General features: G+C 52.0%; 1 protein-coding gene across 3 annotated transcripts in view; it reads right to left on the reverse strand.

The window, feature by feature from the left end:
• Positions 1-19,552, reverse strand: part of PTPRM (protein tyrosine phosphatase receptor type M) — a 604,888-nt gene that overhangs the window by 25,893 nt on the left and 559,443 nt on the right. For all 3 annotated transcript variants that reach the window (XM_032467107.1, XM_032467106.1, XM_032467108.1), the window contains 2 exons: positions 17,887-17,984; positions 2,331-2,447 (listed from right to left, as the gene is read on the reverse strand). In XM_032467107.1, coding sequence (XP_032322998.1) covers positions 2,331-2,447; positions 17,887-17,984 — 215 coding nt within the window. The remainder of the gene's footprint in view (positions 1-2,330; positions 2,448-17,886; positions 17,985-19,552) is intronic.

Here is a 19,552-nt window from a genome sequence, read left to right on the forward strand (position 1 = left end):
AAAAGTGGCATCCACTCATTTTCGCTGTGGTATAATGGGAAGGCAGAACCCGAGACAAACAGCAGTGCCCACCCAGAGTGGGCGCCTGATAAAGACGGGGCAAAAATGAATCACTAGGTGCACGTCCTGTCTCACAGAGGAGCAGGGCCAGTTCCTGCCTGAGTTCCCGGCAGAGTGGATTCAGTGTCCACTGCTGGCTTCCTTCCTGCCCAGAGAGGTGGGGACAGAGTCACCAGATTGCCCAGATCCACAGAGACTTTTCAGCCGTCCTCCTCCTGACAGAACCGGCACTTTGTAATCTAAAATCTGTGTAGCTTTGAGTCATCAGCTCCCCCAGGAAAGGAAAGACAATCCCAGGTCAAACAGGAATTGATCAAAGTGCAACCCACCTGCTCGCTTTGCGGAAATGGAACCCAGACCCACTTATCGCCTTTAGGGCCCTGGATGCAAATACTCTCAAAATAGAATCAGAACTGCAGGACTGTCAAGGTCCACGCTCGGCTGTTGTTGTTTTTAATTTCCTTTCTAATGAGAAAGTTGAAAACCTACAAGCAGCGTTCCACAGAAGTACTAATGATTTATTTTCCTTAGAGATTCCAGCTGCCCGGTTAGAAAATCACTAACACGTCATTTTAATTTCCCCAAATGCCTGAACAAGCTCCTTGTCCTGCCTTCCTTCCACCACCTCTTGGCTGGTTGTCTGGTGACTAAAATAACTGGGCATTTCAGAACCATTTCTGTGTAGCTGGGGATGTGGGAGGGGACAGTAAGAGGTTAAAAAAGAGCAAAGAAACAAACAAACCCTTCCTTTAGCAACAGAGATGCACTTCAGCTTATTAGAGAGCTGACTATTGTTCAAAGGACTGCATGTTTAAGTGATGGCTTTTGGATTTTTTTTTTTAGAGAAAACAATATTCAGGGTCTTTTATCGCTGTTTTAATGCAGTTATTCATGAGTGCTCTTGCCAAGAGCCACAGAAAAATCCCCCATATTTTCCCCTCAATCCTGCCTAAGAAGGAAAAAAACTGACATCAAAGTGTGAGGTTCAGAACTCGAAGAACTGAGTCAACCAGAACTTCACATTCTTTGAAGTCTCCAAGCCTCCTGCCTGCTTGTTAAAAAAGACAGGCTGAGGGGGGAAAATGCTAAATAGTCTGAGAAACAGGTTAAAATAAGCGGAAGTCTTTTCAGCCTTGTGATTCTATGACAAATACGGATTTGAAAACCAGGAGAGGTGGTTCCAAACAGCAGGGTAAATTAGCCAACAAGCCAATGCTGCGGTTTCCTCACTTCCTAAAACTGGCCTTGTTCATCTGGAAAGTGCACTTTGATGTCATGAGAATGAGAGAGGAGGGCCGGGAGCCAAGTGCCCAGCAGTCCACCTCAGCCCGGGTCCTCCCAGGGGACCCGCCACTGGTAAGTCCGTGACGCATCACCACATCCAGTGCAGGGCTCCGTCACGGAGAATCAGGTCTGGACAGAAAAGTCTGTGGACCTCCCAGACAAAAGCGTGTGTCCCCTCCTGTGAAGGCAAGACGAGGACCGCAGGGCAGCAGGTTTCTCGGCCCCGTCACCTCCATTCCCCCGCAGCCTACCTGTGACGCTTCTCTGGACGGACGCAGTGTGCGTCACTTCCGGCCCCTCCCTATGTCAGCAGAAAGCGGGGGAGCAGGGAGATTCCCTGTTACGCCCTCCAGCGCTTCCCGGCGAGGAGGCCCCGCCCACGCACATGGGACGAGGCAGAGAGCCACAGCGACCCCCACCCAGGGCCAGTGGGCACGGAGGGCTGGGACCAGCATGGCGGCGAGGAAGCACGGAGGCGCTGGTCATGCAAGGGTGTCCCGCGTCTACTTGTGTTTCCAGGTGGAAGCTTCCACCTGGAAAACCCATTTGTCCTATGAAACCACAGGCTGGAAAAGCCCCTAGAAAGTAGGGGGGTTCCAGGAGGAGTTAAGGCCTGTGATGCTAACTCACGACCAGGAAACCCACGTGGACATATGGCACAAAGGGCACATATCAAACTGTCTGTGAACCAGACAGAGCGATGGGCAGGACAGCATCTACCAGCTTAAAAAGGAAGAGGCAGTAGACAGAGAGGTGGTATCTTTCGGGTCTGTTGCAACACAGAGTTTTGTGAAATGGGCATGATTTGTTTCAAAGATGGATCTGAGCTGCTACAGAATCAGAGGGCGAGATGCAATCTTGAGAAATGACTGGAAAGAGCCCACCTGCCTTCAGGTGTGACCACGTATGAATGATCCCAGGTAAGTTAATGAGGCTGCCAGCACTCACGGCTGACCATAGCTTTTCAAAGGAGCGTGAAAACGTACCTTTTCAACAGCAAACGTTCTTATCACGTATTCTGCCAGTAGCTCTGTTTCTATGAGCGTAACTTTAATGTCTTTATATATCTCTGTGTCATCTGGCCAGTATTTGCAGCATTTGACCTTTAGAAAAACGCAAAGGAAATGAGGGGTTAGGCTTTTCGTTTTTTTTTTTAAGTTCTCCAAATGATGGGTCACAGTATAATTTATAGGATACAATTTGTACACAAAAACAGAAGTTAAGCGGAACACTCAAAAGCAAGGTTTATTTTTCCAGATCACTTGTGCTTTTTTCTCTCTTCAGAAGAAAACAAAATTTGAGGTATGGCAGGAGTGAAACCGAGGAAAATGGTCTAAAGTTAACAAATTGTATTTATACCGCAAACATCTCTGTTAAGTAACGATTCATTTCCTGTCTGTTCCCACTCAGGAATGGCCTGGAAAAATAAATTGTAAGAGGTAGCTTGCTATATCTTAGCTCCTTGGAATTTCAAATTCCTCCTAGTTTCAGAAATCGAGTGAACACATTTGAGTACAACAGAGCAGGACATCAGAGCCAACAGCAAAGACGAGAGACGTTTTTTTCTTCTGAAGAAGGAAGTAGCTGTGTGTTTTTCCCAAGTTGGTGTTACAGCTTCATTTTAATCTTAGTAAGTTCAATATTCAACATTCAACAAACCTTGCTGAGATAGGAACCCAGTCTCTCCCTATTCCTGAAGCCTTCAATCCAGGGATTTGGCAGGTGGAGGAACTGTCAGACTTGGCCCTCCCGGGGAACGGGTCTTCTGCCCCCAGCTCTCCCAGACAGCAGCAGCCTTGGGTGAGGGGGGCAGGAGGCCGGGTCTGCGGATCTGACCCGGGCTCCTGGTGCTACAGGCCCTCCCGCCGCCGCTTCCCCAAGGGTGAACTTCTGGACCTCTGGTCCTGTTTCTCCCAGTGCTGAATTCGGTTTCTGATTTCTTTCTGGGGCACCTCACAAGCATTTCGTCTAAACCAGAATTCTCTGTCCCACATCAACGGCTGGCTTTCTGACTCCCTATGTCAACGACACTAAGATGTCCTTGGGCACCCCAGCACAAAACCTGGGGATTCCTTCTCCAAAACCCAACCGACGGCCAGTCTGAGAAGCTCTGGAAATACCTCTCAAATACATTTCCCAACTCTTCGTCTCCTCTGTCACCGTCTTAGCTCAGGTTCTGGTAACTTCCTGCATGCAAGTTTTATACACAGCAGCATCACCAAAACCCTTCCAAAGTGTCACCCCAATGGCATTTTCTTGTTCTGTTCAATAAACTTCTATTTCCAACTACCGCCTGTGAAATTAATAGAAATCAGATTTGGCCTGGCACACGAAGATCTGTTTTCTATTTGGCCACAACGAGCATTTTCACCCTTTTCACTCTGCTCCTTTCTGTCCACATATAGTTTAAGTTCAAAGATGAGGAGTCTGCCGATCCCCAAAGCAGACCTCCTCATCCAGACTCCTCCTCATGCCATTCCTTCTGTTCAGAAAGTTCTCCGTCCACTCCACCTCCCTAGCCGAACATTTTATCCACTCTTCCAAGAACACCTCAAAGGCCACGCCCCTTCTAAGTCTTTCCTCCATGGTGTGAGCTCTCTCCTGATGTTCTGATGAGGTGAGCCCGTCCTGCACGTGTGATACCCTCTTCACACTGCGTGACGCCTGCTCACTGCCTGGCAGACGCCAAGGGTTTTGCATTGCTTATTTCTGCAAACCCAGTAAATCCGGCGCGTGTACCATACATGGTAAGTATGCAACAGGTACATGCAGAACTGAATTTCCCAAGGACGATCACAGGATCAGCACAGGAAGGACAACCCCTGCCGGGAAAATCTACAAAAGGAAATGTGGACGGAGGCGACTGTTTCCGGAACGCCAAATACCTTGGCCCACTAATGTGCCGGAGCAGCACCCCAGCGCCTCCTTATGAGGCTCTCTGGCAGCCAGTCCACGCGCTCCTAGACGGGCCTTGCCACCTTTACTCGGCAAGGTGAGAGCCGGGCACGTTGCGAGCGGGAGACGGTCCCGCCCTCATTACATATTTAGTCTCCTCTGGGAACCTTTTTTTTTTCCCCTCGTGGGAAAATTATCCGTGACTTTTTACAGTAAAAATACTTACATGTACTATGACTTATCCACAATATTTTAAAGATATACATCATGGATACCTGTGCCATATCTGAAATAGTCCAGAATAAGAGAGACCTATCATCTCCCCAGTTCTGTTCCTGGATGGAGGGTGAGTCTGAGCAGATCATGCACGTCTGTGACGTCTAACTTGACAGCAACCCTGGTTTCACTCACAGAACGTCTAATTACTGTCACAGTGGCAATTAACCGTGACACTTCTGCGGCCCACACCCAAGTCTCCTCTCTCTGGGGGGACTTGCTCCTATCCTCTTGTGACTTCACCCATGCGTGCAGACGGTAGTGGAGAGATACAAAACCACAGAGAGTAACATGTGAACTTTTAAAATTAAACAATTCTCCATGGAATCAATACATAATTCAAAAATCCACGTATTTCTCTGAAAATTACAAAGAACAAAGCACACACCTGCAACCTATGTCAATTAGGTATATCCAGTCTAATAAAATACGGTTGTTGTGGGACACACTGTTTGGTCACCTGTGCTTCTGTTTTAGCGTCTTTACCTGCCCCTCTACTCTCTGAATTTTCAGTAATTATGGGTGAGGGGGCTTCAAAGCCTTGGGGCCAGGGAAAAAGCCTCTGCAATGTACCAAATGCTTAGAGCTTCTCCTGGGGACTGTTCTTCCAAGTCCCTTGGGCGACCTGGGTTCCCTAGGAATCCAGACCCAGAGGGGTACCCCCTCCCCTCGAAAGCTGGATGGAGCCAGACGCCCCCTGGCGTCAGAAGCAGGAAGCGGCCACGGGGACCGGGAGTCACTCAGGGCCAGCCACGCTCTAAGCCCCATGAGCGAAACCAGGTAGAGAAGCATGGCCTGCCCCAAACTGCCACCCCGGGCTCCGGCGGAGCAGTCATTAGAAAGGAAGCCTCCTGCCAGAGCGTGTTTATGGGCAGACTTCTCCGAGCAGAGGCACCTGGCTGGGCGGGCCCAGAAGAGGCAGATGAGCCGCTTCACATCCTGCCCTCCCACCTCATCTCCCAGAATATCCCGAAATGGCCTGTCACATCTGTTTTCAGTCTACTAAAAGCCTTTCAACATTGGACTCCTTTTAGCATCTTTTTAACTGCTTGGACTTGTGTCAAATTATTATTTTGCTTTTCAAAAAAAGAAGCCAGAGGAAGATAGGCTTCTTTCTGGACGCACCTTCCCAGGCCTGCCAGGAACCACAGACCAGACGCTCCCTGCCTCTGACCGTGTGCCAGGCTTGGCCACCTCCTCCATCCCGGTGCTACGCACAGGTCCTCGCACAACCTCCTCACGGAAGGCAGTAGCCCTCAGCCCACATCAGGTTCGTCTAATTACCAGGTGTCTCCGCGGTTCTATCGGGCCATCAATCGGGCACCCCGCGGCTGAGGCTGCTGCCTGCCTGTCCCCATGCAGGGCGGCAGGGGTGCGCCATCGGTCTCTGCCACCAGTGGGCCATCCTCGCTGGCTTTGAAATTCACAAACATGAAACCGTACAGAAAGCGGAACAACTCCCGGATTTCTAACAGCCTGAAAAAAACTCTTCAGGTGGGTCACTTTCAGACAGCAGCCCAGACGACGTGACACACAACAGTCAGAGGCCCCCGGGGGCGCAGGCTCCCAGGTTGGCTGCAGCTACTGTGGCCTTCGGGGCCTCCTGGCGTCTCTAGAGCAGTGGTTCTCAAACTTCAGCCGGCATCAGGAGGCCCTGGCCCCATTCCCAGGTTTCTGTCTCAGTAGCTCTGAACGTCCCAGAAGTTGCATATCAGACAAGCTCCCATGTGATGCTGCTGGGCTGTGGACCACACTTCGGGAAGCAAGGATTCTGACAACAGCCTGACTGCAGAGGCTGCCTCTCTCCTTTAGGATGCAGTGAGCTTGGGTAAGGCACTCGGTTTGCTAGAGCTCAGGTTCTTCATCCGTGGAGGGGGTGGTTTTTGTTCTACCTCAGATCAGAAGGTTTTCAGAGTAAGTCAGAGGTTTGCAAGTTTGCACATTAGAATCATTTGTGGGGGGAGGGCATTAATTTCCAAAGCCCAGGTCACATGCCAGGCCAATTAAACCATCATTTCTGGGTGAGACAGAGGCGTGTATTTCTCGCAGTTCCCAGGCAACTCAACCCCAAAGTGCAGCTGAGTTTGGGAGGCACTGGGCTGATTGATACGACACGGTGGAAACATCTGCCCTGGGGCTGGTTCGTCGTGAGTGCCCCCAAGTGGAAATTCTTACTTTAATTACGATGACAGTTTTGTGAGCTGGACTGGAGGTGACCACAGGGGTCAGAGGTCCTGGAGAGGCCTGGAGAGGTGAGCTGGGTTTCAGGAGAAGGAAGAGAGCGCAGAGGAGCCCGGAGGACCCTGCGAGCTCTCTGCTGGGGAAATGCAGGCTGAGACAAAGGGGAACTCCCGTGCTTTCACAGCCCCTCTGTCCTGCCCACCTGTCCCAGGCACTAAGGAGCCTGGAGACCGGCCGGCAGGTCCACTCTCCCACTAGGCAGGTTTGGGTAACTCCCAACAGAAGTGAGTGCCATGCCTTCTGGGGAGGAGATTCATATCCCACAGAGCTGTGAGGAGCCGCAGAGACAGCTTCCAAACGCTCCTTTTCAAGATCATCATAACGGCCAGATGTAAGCCTTGTGTACTTGGATTCTGCTGCCTGGAATCACGGGGTTCTCACAAGCGTGGCCTCCCCAGTGAGCGGCCTGAGGGGCGAGCCTGCAGGGGCCAGGCTGGCCTCCCTCTCCTTCATCCCCCCACGTCTTGTGTCCTGAGAGGAAGAACCGAAAGGCAGACCCAGGGACCGAGAGGGAGTCGCTCCAGGGGATGAGTGAGGTGGCGGCGAGGGAGAGGCTGTGGACTGGCCCCCAGCGCAGGGCTCTTTGGAGGAGGGAACTCAAAGCGAATTACACTTCCTTTAGTCTCGCGGGTCTGATTTTGGGAACACATACCAAAGCCTTGAGATGACTTTAGCTATGCTGGAGGAGTGAGGGTGTGAGGGCTGGCCCCAGGCATGCAGCTGGCATGGGTGAGCCCGTGGCGGGAACTGCAGAACCCCCCTCCTGACCTCCTGCTGAGCTGCAGGGCTTCTAAAGGGGCTCATTCTAGAGTCAAGAAGTGGGATCATTTCACACTCAGACTTGGAATAATTTTAATAGCCACAAGGTCTGCTGTCCTCTTTTTCTGCACATAAGGATACCGAGGGCCAGAACGGGTCTGTGACTTGCACAAGGTCAGACAGCAAGAATCAGACTCAGCCCCAGGCCCTCCTGAGTGCCAGCCAGTCCCCTGCCCATTAATGCCATTGGGCTGTGTTATTAAATGTGAGTTTTTCAGAGAGGTTCAAAAACCTTCATCAGTGGTCCTTAAAAATAAAACGCTACCCCTCTGCCTAGAAGAAAGTGTGTGTGTGTGCGTGCGCATGTGCGCGCGCGCCTGCACGTGCAGTGTTTTCAAGAACTTCTCCAGGTCTGTGATTAGGCCAGAGAGGTCACATGCTGGCAACGTGGGAGATGCAGAAGGCCTGGCCCCTGAGCTCACCCGCTCTAAGAAGCCACAGGGCTATCCATGACAGTGATCACCCCACCTTGCTTCTGAGGGCAGCCGGCCACTGCTCCTCAACAGCTGGTGGTAGAGGTGCCTGATGGTCGTAGCGGGTGATCAGCTGGTGATCCCAGCTCCCGGTGCCCCGCTTGCGTGCACACATGCGCATCCCAGCATCCAGTGTGTACTCCGCCCGGAGCACCCCGCGGGCAGGCAGCTGGCTCAGCGGCAGAGAGCCCCAGGTGGTTCCTGTGGTTCTATCGACTCAGACAAAGGAACTGTGCCCTTTAAAGATGCAGGTCCTGCAGAAATCCATTTCCCGCCTTCTCCTGTCTTCTCCAGCACACACTTCCCACCAAAGGACTATTCCTCTTCTTTTAAAACATAGCACCAAGGAAGTTCAACCAGGACAGTGACAGAAGCAGCTGGAGATCCTGAAACAGGGACTGTTTCTTTGCTGTTGGGAGAACCCCATCCTCCAGCCCCTCCCCACCCCCTGGACAGGGACTCGGGGCCACTCAGGCTTCCAGAGCTGCCCTCCGCTAACCTCTTCCATCCGGAGTGCCCTACCCGTCCATCCACCCACGGAAGGTGCACTTGTTCTTGCTGGTCTCATCTGTGACGTAGTCCCTTGGTGAAGCTCTGACTTTCTTCCTTTAGAACTGAACTTCTTCCTTCTGACTTCCAGCGGCAGTTTTCATTTTGTTCATTTCCTGGTGCCAAGCATGTTCTAAGAGCTTGACAAACGAGAATTCAGTTAATCCTTCTAAAAACGTTATTATTATTCCCATTTACAACTGAAAAATGGAGCCACCAAGAGGTTCAGTAAGGTGCCTGAGATCACACAGCAGATGAATGAGGCCAAGCTTTGAACCCAGACAGTGTGGCTCCAGGGAGAGAGCACATGGCTCAGCCTGCCTCTCACCCCACACCGAGTCAGGGGGGTTATTCACACATCCGCCTCCTCCTGGCGTTAGACTCTTAGCTCATTCCTCATTGCTCTTGGTACCCCGGCCATGCTGGGAGTGGGTTCTGCTCATCACAGCGTTCAGGGCCGTCCGAGTGACGGCAGGGCACCCTGGACACCGCCGTCCTGAGCCCAGAGGCCGCAGCCGTGATGGGGAGCCCTGAAGTCTCCCCGTCTGCCTCAGCCTTGCCAGCTTCAGATGATGGATTTTAAAAACGGGGGTTCTGTGTCCCCCACAAAATTAGTGGGAGGTAGCACACGATCAGATCATTCTGGGATTGGAGTGACTGTGGCCTCCGTATGGTCTGGCCTGAACGGTTGTGTGACTCACGGAAAGACAGTAGATGTAAACCCTTATAAACTCAAAAGTGCTGCCGAGCTAACTGGCTACCCTGCTGCGTGGGAGACTGCCCGTGGGAGAAAACGTGTGTCCTTCTTCTCCAAGATGAGACAGACAGCACTCTAAGAAACGTCCCCCTGCTGTGCCTCTGGAGATAGACGGATTGGTAGATTAGATAGACAGCCAGATAGCCAGACAGGTAGCCAGATAGATGGATAGAGACATAGAGAGAGAGAGAGATAGAGAGATAGAGAGATCCCCTCAATGTACCCCAGGAGACAGACAGATAGGTAAACTGGATAGACAGACAGACAGACAGATTAGATCGATCAGTCGATAGCTATACACAGATATGGATATACACAGATGCTAGTAATGCTGCCATTGCTCAGGAGAGTTCTGAAAATCTTCCTTCAGAAGAATCCCCAGAGTACATGGCACACACTTTTTATTGTCCTCAACGGTGGTGGCAAACCTCCCTCCACTGGCAGGAGGACTTTAAATTTAGGGACTGGCTGAAAGTGTGGGCCGATCTGCTGAGTTGGGTGGGGCGAGCAGCCCGGGTGCCCGTGTGTCTCCGAAGTGCTGGTGCTGTGACCTAGCTGGGTGCGACCCTTGCCATCCTCATGAGGTCAGAGAGAGAACAAGCAACAAGACTCTTCTCGGGTGGGCTGCACGATGGCGCTCAGGCCACGTGTTTCTTTACAGCTGATGAAAACACAGAGGTGACCCTGTGCGGACGGTAAGTATCGTGTGCCCACTGACTAGCAGATGCTGTCGGAAGACCAGGTGGAAAACCTGGAGCCTTGTGAGGGGGACTTTGGGCAGGAGCCTGAGGGTGGGGAAGAGGGGTTTGTTCATGTGTGAAGTGACTGTCCCAAATTCACACTCTCCGGACCTCTGGAAGTTCCTGATTTAGTGTGGGTTTTGAAACAGGCTTCAAGGATGTGGCCCGAAGGAGGCCCAGGGCCAAAGGAGGTGGGTTTGGAAGGGTGGAGCCAGGCACTTATGCAAAGCTTTATACAGATTGTCTGACTTCATCTTCACAACCTCCCTGGAAAAAAAAAAAAAAATCAGTGCTGTGATCCCACTTTACGTATGAGAACACTGAGGCCCAGCGGGCACAGTCTCAGGCCGCAGTGCCACGGGCCAGCCAGGAGAAAGGCCGGCGTGCACCCACCTCACCTCATCACCCTGGGACCAAAGCCACCGTATTTTCAGGACATTTAAAAGAGTGCACGTTTTCATTGCTCTGAGAGCTCTATTTAAAAAACACATTTGGCTGCCACAGATCTGTTCTCTTGGAAACCTCGCTGGCAGCTGCTCTCGGCTGGGGCCCTTCGTGGTCACTGTGCTTCCCGGCAGCAGCTTCGCTCCTGCTACCGGGTCTCTCCATCAGAGCCGCGCTCTGCTGGCCCCCAGCACGGCTATCGGTGGAACTGTGGTCACTCTCTCTTCGGATGGCTCGTTCTAGAAAAACAAAGAGTCTGCCGAAAACCCCTTGACGAAGCAAGACTTGTACCGTGCCGTTTTCTTTTCCCTGCCTTCCACCCCTTTACGCTGTGTGAATTAGGTGGTGCTACGGGGCCCCCAGTTGAAGGGCTAACGTTCAGCTCCTTCATCCTCCTTAATCGTGAGTTTCTTAGCAGAAGGCGTCCTTGGGCCCAGTCAGAGCGCAGAAGCGGACCTGTGCGCTCTGCCTCAGGCCCCCGCCCGCCAAACGGCAGTCGGCCATGCGGGCGCATCTGCAGGAAGGGCGCCGTCTCTGATCAGGGACATGGATGAGTGATGCTTTCAGCGCGTGTGTCTGTCCTTCATACCCTCCTTGGTATCCTTATGTGCAGAAAAAGAGGACAGCAGACCTTGTGGCTATTAAAATTATTCCAAGTCTGAGTGTGAAATGATCCCACTTCATGGCTCTAGAACGAGCCCCTTTAGAAGCCCTGCAGCTCAGCAGGAGGTCGGGAGGGGGGTTCTGCAGTTCCCGCCATGGGCTCACCCGTGCCAGCTGCATGCCTGGGACCAGTTATTTAACCCCTGAAAGCTTCAGTGGATTATTTGGGAAACAACGATGCCTGCGTCACAGACAATGAATTCAAGACCCATGGCGTCAGCCCGCACAGGAGACGCCACTAACTGCAAGCGGCCACTGTCTTACCATCGCGTCAGCACCTCTGCTATTAAGGAGCGGCTCGCCCTCCGCAGAGAATGCCAGGCGCTGTGCTGCTTCGGGCGGCTCACACTTCACGGTCCCTACCAGACGTAGGACCGCGTCTGTCAGGAAGGCAATGAACTTGAATTCCAGGAGCACCCATCTGGGCTAAACCCCTCTAAGGCAGTCTGCAGCCCACACTTGTCCCACCTAATCTTTCGGGGGAGGTGAATGGCTCTGGGGCTACAGATCGAGAAAGAAACTTACAAAAGGTACCAGCCGCCCCGGGGTCCGAGCGTCTTCACCTGCTCCACGGTCCTCTCCCCGAAATCCCACAGGCACAGCTCAGCAGAGCAGACTCTGAAGGATACAGTGGCCTGAACATCACATAAATAGTCCTGAGTGTGGGATTCAACCAGGTGGTGGATTAAAACTCCCACAAGTTCACTCTCAATGTTGGATTCTCTACCCAACGTCAGAAAAGAGAGATTCTTCCCTGCTGATGAATGTACCATCCTTTTCTCGAGCAAAGACTTCTCTGTCTTCCAGAATTGTAAGGGGTAAGGGATCTGTTTCTATCTCAGAGCAGCCAGTCCGAAGCTAGAAGATGTGAACCTGATGTCGGGATTTGAAATATCCGTCTCCTCCCTCACTTCTCCTATTTACTCCCTTGTGCGGGCCGTGCTCTCCGCTCCGTGTCACGGGTCCCCTCCAGCCTTTCTCTCAGGCTCTGCCTCTTTTAACTTCCCAGCAGGCAATGCGGTGAGAGCCCGGCAGCGGCTCGTCTCCGCTTCCCACGCGCACCGTGTGACCAGCCCACATCCGACCTCCAGCAGCACCTCCGTGTTTTCAGATAACCTTACCCAAATCCATGTTCCCTGATCCTGAGGTCTACAGGACAAGGAAGAAATTTGCACCTTCTCGTCAGGTGTGGAGGGGGGTCTCCGGTCGGGCTTTACATCAGAGAAGAGTCCAAAGCTGTCCCACGTTCTCACTGCGGGAAACCTGGTCCCAGAGAAACGGGACAGCTGCTTAAACCCTAAACCACTATCCTGCTCGGGTTGTAAACCTATGGCAAAGATTTTCAGAAGAAAAGTTCTGAGGCAGTGAATTCTGGTGGTCTGTTACCCCCTGGATTAAATTCTCCTCTAGTTAAATCCCTTAATTAAATCTCTAGTGTAGAGAAACGGACGTCTTGTCACTTGGTTATTGGGAAAGAAGCTGTATACAGACCACAGCCTGGCTCTCGGGGTTGTTCTGCCTCCTGGGCCCTCTTCTCCTCTGACACCCCCGGCATTTACTCTCCTGCTTCCTTAGTGCGAAACCGCACGCCTTCAGGGGAAGGCAGAGCAAGGCCTCAGGAGATGAACTTGGCAGATCTGGAAAGCAGAGAAGGGAAAAATAATCCTACATTCCAGGCAGGGCACCAGTTACAGTTTTCGACAAGTTATTCGAGGAGAGGATGGACCTGCAGTGCAAGGAGGGGGAGCTCAGTTTCCAGGTGCTCACGTGAGCAGAACACAGGAGGAGGGCTGTGGCGGCTTTGAGACCATCCCATATTGCGTCCAACTATGCTGCCAAGAAATTACAGATGTACGCTGCCCGGGCGGCTACGAGTGTGACTGGGCCTGTGAAGCACCTGCCCCAGGGCACCTGCCCACTGCTCCCGTCAGCCCTGCCCTCTTAAGCGCCTCACGGCACTCAGGCAGGTGAGCGCCTACATGCACCCCAGAGACAGTGGCAGGGAAAGTCAGAGGCCGCAGGGAGAGACAGCAGAGAGCCCCGCCCGGGCCAGTAAAAGGGCGTACGTACAGGAAGCCCAGACACAGATGCACGTGAGGACGGTCCAGGGCCGGGCCATCACGGCAAAGCGCACGAGTGTCTGTTGGAGGCCAGCGACCGGGCTGGACGGCGGCGACCAGGGATGGGGGCACCCCCACAGACACAGGCGCCTCTGTGGGTGCGGCGAGAGGCTGCTGCGGGCCGATCCCGCAGGCCCTGCCACCCTGGTGACACTGGAGACGGCTGATCAGAGACCACCAGATGACTCACCGCATGGGAAGAATGGCCTCGGAGCCCAGTTTACAATTCATCACTGATATTCGAGTAAAAGTGACTTTGCCCTTTCTAAAGGGACAGAATGGATGGGGCTGAAATGCCAACGTCACACAAAGGCGTTAATCAGGGAGGCGAAACACAGCCACATCCCTGTCATCTGAGAGCTGTGGTGACCCTCACTGGCATCCATCCGCAGGACCGTGTCACACACACAACTGTGACTTCGGGGCACTGTCCATGTTCCCAGGTCACCAAGTATCAGCCTTCTTTTTTTTAAACATTCATGAAATTTTTTATTCTTGCGTTTTATTTTTTTTGGATGGGAGGTAATATTTATTTATTATTGTTACTGTTTTTTCGTTAGCAGAGGTACTGGGGATTGAACCCATGACCTCGTGCATGCTAAGCATGCACCCTACCACTAAGCTACACCCTCCCCACTAACGTCAATCTTAAATATATAATTTATTAAAAAAAAGACGGATGAAAGGTGACTGTGAGCGTTCAAGACAGAAACACCTCTGCAAGGTCCACAAAAAGAATTTGTCTCTTTTTGTTCATGTACGAATTTGATGTCTTGGAACAGCTGCAAAGATTTTTGTAATAAAGATTATTTTTTATACTGTTAGGCATTATTTGTTATTTTTACTATTAAACAGCATTTCCACATGTTATAAAGGGGAAATCTTGACTCTCTCCAGCCTCTTCGGTTGAGCCTGGATCTGGTGGCTTTTGTAGAAAAGCAGATGTTCTTTGCTGGCTGTGACAGGGGTGCTTGGAATCTTGATAAACCTTCCCTGCATGTGAATTAATCGCTACTTCTGACATCCAATGTGAGTCTTAAACTTTTCCCTTTTGTTACTCTGTTCGTGGCAGACGTTGTGAAAGGAACGGCAGGTCACCCTCTATGGGCAGACAACAGCCTTTAAAGCATCTCTTTCGGTGATTTCCTTTGCATCCTTTAGATCGACAGGGGTTATTAACATCTCTGGTCCCTACTTGTCTTAGCTCCAAAACCCTGCATCACCTGTTATCAGAGCTCTTCAGAGCAGTGCGACAATAATTCTCCTCTGTGACTATGAGACCTCATTTGAATTTTTAATGAACAGTCACATTCTAATGAGGTCTTCATAAAACTGACTAAATATGCTTAGAAATCATTAGCTGAGATTACCAGTGCAAAAATCTCCTCAGGGAGCCCCCGGATTTGGTCCTAAGACGTTTGGCAGGTGGGTCAGTACAACAGCGCGCGGAGCTCTGAGTCTGCACGCAGACAGTGTGAATGGGAGCGTCTGGGAGACAGGTGACCAGAGGAAGAGCTCGGCACCCCTCGGGCGGGGTCGTGAAAGAGGGAAAACAGCCACAACACACCCCGGCCGCAGGTCACCTGCCAGGTGTGCAGCTGTCAGCAGGCGTCAGGAAAACTGACGAGGTCCCTTCCCACCACACACTGGCCGGGAGGGACGCACGGTGGCGACTTGGCATCTCAGATAATGACAGGCCCTGGCAGATGCAGCGCGGACCCCGCTGGAGGGAAGTGCGGCGGCTGAGTCTCCCGCACAGGTGCTGCGAACGCAAGGCCTCCCGGCGCCCTGAGCCCGGCAATTACACCGGCCTGATGCGGAGCGCTGCAGGGCAAAACCCGGGGAGGCTCTCCGCTCCGACTTAATGAATCAGCAGCAAGTCTGTGTCAACAAACAGCGTCCGCCAGGCTCATGCCTGATTCATGAAGGGCCCGCCGTGCACAGTCGACATGTTAAGTAGGCAGTTGCTGCCCCGAGAAACCACGTCGTTTTCATTTCTTTTGTGGTTTGTTGTCGCTGTTTCTAGGCATGGAAGACAGGGATGTCATCTCTCAGCAGATGTGCCGGATTAGCCACGGGAAATGGCCTGGAATAAGGTTAGACCGTTTCCCGGAAGGAATGCGCCCTGCTGTCAGCACACTCAATAACACCAGACGTTTCAAGGACAGATGCCACTACGGGCACGACTAACTGAAGATGGTAACAGGGGACTCTCCAGAGCTGACAGCATGCCCACAAATGGGGCGAGGATTTGGAAGGATTTTTTTTTCTAAAATAAGCTTACCAGACCTAAAATTACTGAGTTTCTGGGAGCCTGTGGGCTTCTATCTACAGGGAAACCTGAACCTGGCCTCCCTCTCTCCTTCACTTCACACCGTTAGTGAACAGTCTGTGGCTATTTGCCCAAAAGAATAGTTCCCATCAAAAATGTCAATGGTGGCCACCCTGTAAGGGACAGGTCCCGGTGCCAGATGGAAGAAACAGACACCACCACGCCCTGGCCCTTCTATTTTGCTATTCCAAGGCAGGTAACTCGGAGTGAAATCTGGGTCCCAGAGGAAGGTACCATGTCCAACAGACAGTGGAAGTGCTTTCTCACCCGGATCCGAAGGGAAGACCCATCTGCTTCCGTGCTGTTTCCTGCTCTGGTGCCCGCTGGCTTCCCTCCCCCCCCCGCCCCTCCCCTTTCACCCTTCCTCTGAGCGTCCACCCTTGGAGGGTTTGGGTCTTACCCGACAGTCTCAGTTCAGATTCTCAGCATTGCATCTCCCCAAGATGTTACCTCCCGCTCTTGGTGGGCTTTCAAACCCAAGATCCAAGATCACAAGCCTGACGCCCTCCCAGCCTCTCCCCAAGACTGACAGGCACCACGGCGCCCGGCCTCCAACGGGCAGCTGCTGGGCGCGCCCGCCTCTGGTCGTCTCTCCCCCTCACTTCTTTCTGGTCTCTCCTGGTTTACTTCCTTGAGAGCTAAGCTAAACTTTTCTTTTTTTTAATTGAAGTACAGTCAGTTACAATGTGTCAGCGTCTGGTGTACAGCATCATGTCCAGTCATGCATGTATACACATATATTCCAACATTTTAAACACATGTGTTTACATATACATGTACATTTTGTATGAAATGCATTAAAATACACATCTATATTTTACTGAAAATGTCTAGACGTTTGTAGGAGGATGGTCTTCAGGTAAGTTAGTTGGCCATTTTTGCTAGAATTGTGAGTAAAGTAGCTCCCACTTCTTAATGTCTTTCTTCTTCCCAGTTCGTGCTTTCTGATACCTTCAGAAAATCTGTTTCTAAAACAGCTTTACTGAAGCACAACTGACATACAAAGGACGGCACCTGCACAGTTTGATGGGTTTCAACACACGCATACCTCCTGGGCACCGACCGTCACTACCGCCAGGGAGGCAGACAACGCCCGACACCTGCCGCGGATTCCTTGCTTGCGTGTGCGTGTGCAAGCGTGTGCGTGTGCGCGTGCGCGCGTGGTAAGAGCACTTTACACGAGCTCTATCCTCGTAACAACTCGAGTGCACGGCGCCACATCGCTGGCCAGTGGCCCTACTTGCGCAGCAGGTCTAGAGAACCTGGCGTAGCTGAAACTTTACGCACGCTGAGCCCACTTCACACCCCCACCCACTCCTCCCCCCCGGCGACCACCCTTGAACCTCCCGCTTCTATGAACCCGACCGCTCTAGGCCTCTCCTGTGAGTGGGACTGCGCGTGCCTGTCCTCCTGCGACCGGCTTATTTCATGGGACGTGATGCCCTCCAGGTCTGCGTTGTGAACAGCAGGATTTCTTTCTCTTTTGAAGGCTAACAGAGACTCCTAGGAACATCTCCTTTATGGTTTCTGCCCCAATATTTCAATTCAAGGCTAATCTCTGGTAAACCTCCGAACATCGACTTCTCTAAGAAGCCACGGTTCTCAAGCAGAACCATGGAATTGGCTCCACTATTCAACCAAGCAGTTGCACCCTGTGTATCTTCTCATTTTAAAATTTCGTGTTGGAAATACGCCTGTCGCGTGCTAGGACTGAGATCTTAACTACGTGAGAGGTTCCTGGTTGAATAAAAGTAGCTTATTAACAGCACAGATGAAGGGATACGAGACCCGGGGGGCGGAGTGTGGTCTCCACTTTGCAAGTCAGGAGATGAGGAAAGTCAAGTCTGAGGAGAGGAGATGCTGGAGTTCTAAGCCGGGGCTGACTCCAGGGCTGCAGGCGGCTCCCACGGGGGACTTTCCCGCACCTCCCACGGCGTCCTGACCCCCAACTGCCAGGGCGCACTTTGCGGTGCTTCTGGTTTCCGCGTGCCCAGTGCAGCCAGCTGACAACCGCTGCTAAACCCTGAGTGCCTCTCCTGCCTGTTGCTGTTGCAACAAATGAAAGCAGTTCAGGCTGTGTTTACTGATAATCTATAAGCCAGTGTGGCAAGCGATGGAGGAACTGAGTGGTTAACGTTGTCTGGATGCACACGGTGCCTCCAGAACTTGCCCTCGCCTCACTCCGCACACCAGTGAAGCAGGGGCCGAACGCCCCGCGTGAGCGCTGACTCACCCTCCCCACCTCCACCAGGTTGGTCACCATGATGATGCTCGCCGTGCTCTCGTGCCACACCATCCTCCAGAAGTCGTAGATGGTCTCTTGCATCGGTCCTGCAGGCAAAACAGAGAAGAGACTTTTTTTTTCTTTGTAAGTTTGCAACTGGAAAATCTCTGGGGCTTGCAAATAAACCTCTGGACCGCCACATGCAGTCCCTCACTTTCACAGGCGGACAGGACTCGCCTTTCTAGTGTCGAGGCAAGAGGCTTCTCTTCCTAAAACAGCACCTGTAGGAATCCTGAGCTTTGCACTCGTGGGTGAATTTTCTCCTGTCATCCAGCCAATCTGCATGTGAGGTCATTCTGCCCCTCTTAAATGACTGCCGTGAAAGGAAGTCATTTCTTCATCATTTAGCTATTTATCTCCATAATACTCAAGAGTGAGATTTTAAGAAATGGATAACGTTACTCTTCCTGCTAACAACTGGCAGATATCCCAGCGAAATGGTACAGACAATGAAATGAGCCCTGATAGGAAAAAATGGCCTTTTCTAGTTTCTAATATTTTTCTTACTCTGTGCTGTCAAATTAATCTTTTTTTTTTTTAACTTTTGCCTGACTTCCCAAAGTGAGAGAGGAGCTGAAGTTCCAAGCTGTCGTCCTTCCCACCACCAAACATGACTAGACTCTTCCTGCCTAGTGCTTGGGATCTGAGTATTAAAAAGCTCTTCACAGACTGGAAAGAAAAAGAGACGAAACAGGTATGACAAAACGCCAGCGCTCCAGGTACTGTAAAAGCCCCGGCAGGCACAGAAAGCTGGCATTTCAACTTTTTGTCCATGCAGATTTTTGAAAAACCCCAACTCTATGCCCAGGCATATTTGAGGTGTCATCGTGATAGCGTAAATCTTCTTCTGATCAGCAAAGGTGTGAGGAGGACATGAGTGGAAGATAACTTTGAAGGCGTGGACAGCCACGCACTGAGTGTGGGCTCAGATAAGCGCCCAGGGACATGCTGGGACGGCCTGGCTGTCCTACTGGACCCTGACAGGACAGATCACTCGGTTTAGAGCTCAAATACTTGAATCTGAGATCTCCTCTGACTTTGAACCCTCTGTGTGATCTGGGGCACGTCGCCTGGCTACTGTGACCGTCAGTGTCTGACTCTTTATCTATGTACTGAGGTCACTAATACTTCTCAGGGTTATTTTGAGGATTTGTGGAGTTAAGGTGCACTCAGGCATTTCAGACACAGCCACACGTTAGAACAAAAACAAAGTGCATTTAAGGATATTCATCGACGGTCACTCCTAGGCTGAGGCTCAGATGCTGAGTGATGCGGGCACAGCCGGGGGCCCCTTCAGACACCTCTCATTCCTCTGGACCAGTGACCAGTGGGTTCCTGTGTGTTCTTTCTCACTGTCAAGCTTCCACCCCTCTCCTCGGAACACAAACGCCTGCCTTTCCTCCTGCTGCTCTGGCCACACCGTTCCCCTCCTGGGGAGAACCTCGCCACTTCCCAGGCCTCTGGGTCCAGTCCCTTTGCGAGACCTCGCACGCCACCTCCCACGGAGCCACACCTGCCACCCAGGCCCGTCCCTTGGCATGTGCGTGCCATTCTCCTGATGCAGAGGCTGCAGATTTCGGTGACTTTGCTCAAGGTTACAGAGGAGACAAGTAAA

The sequence above is a fragment of the Camelus ferus genome, chromosome 24 (assembly GCF_009834535.1).
Source record: "Camelus ferus isolate YT-003-E chromosome 24, BCGSAC_Cfer_1.0, whole genome shotgun sequence".
NCBI classification, from domain to species: Eukaryota; Metazoa; Chordata; class Mammalia; order Artiodactyla; family Camelidae; genus Camelus; species Camelus ferus.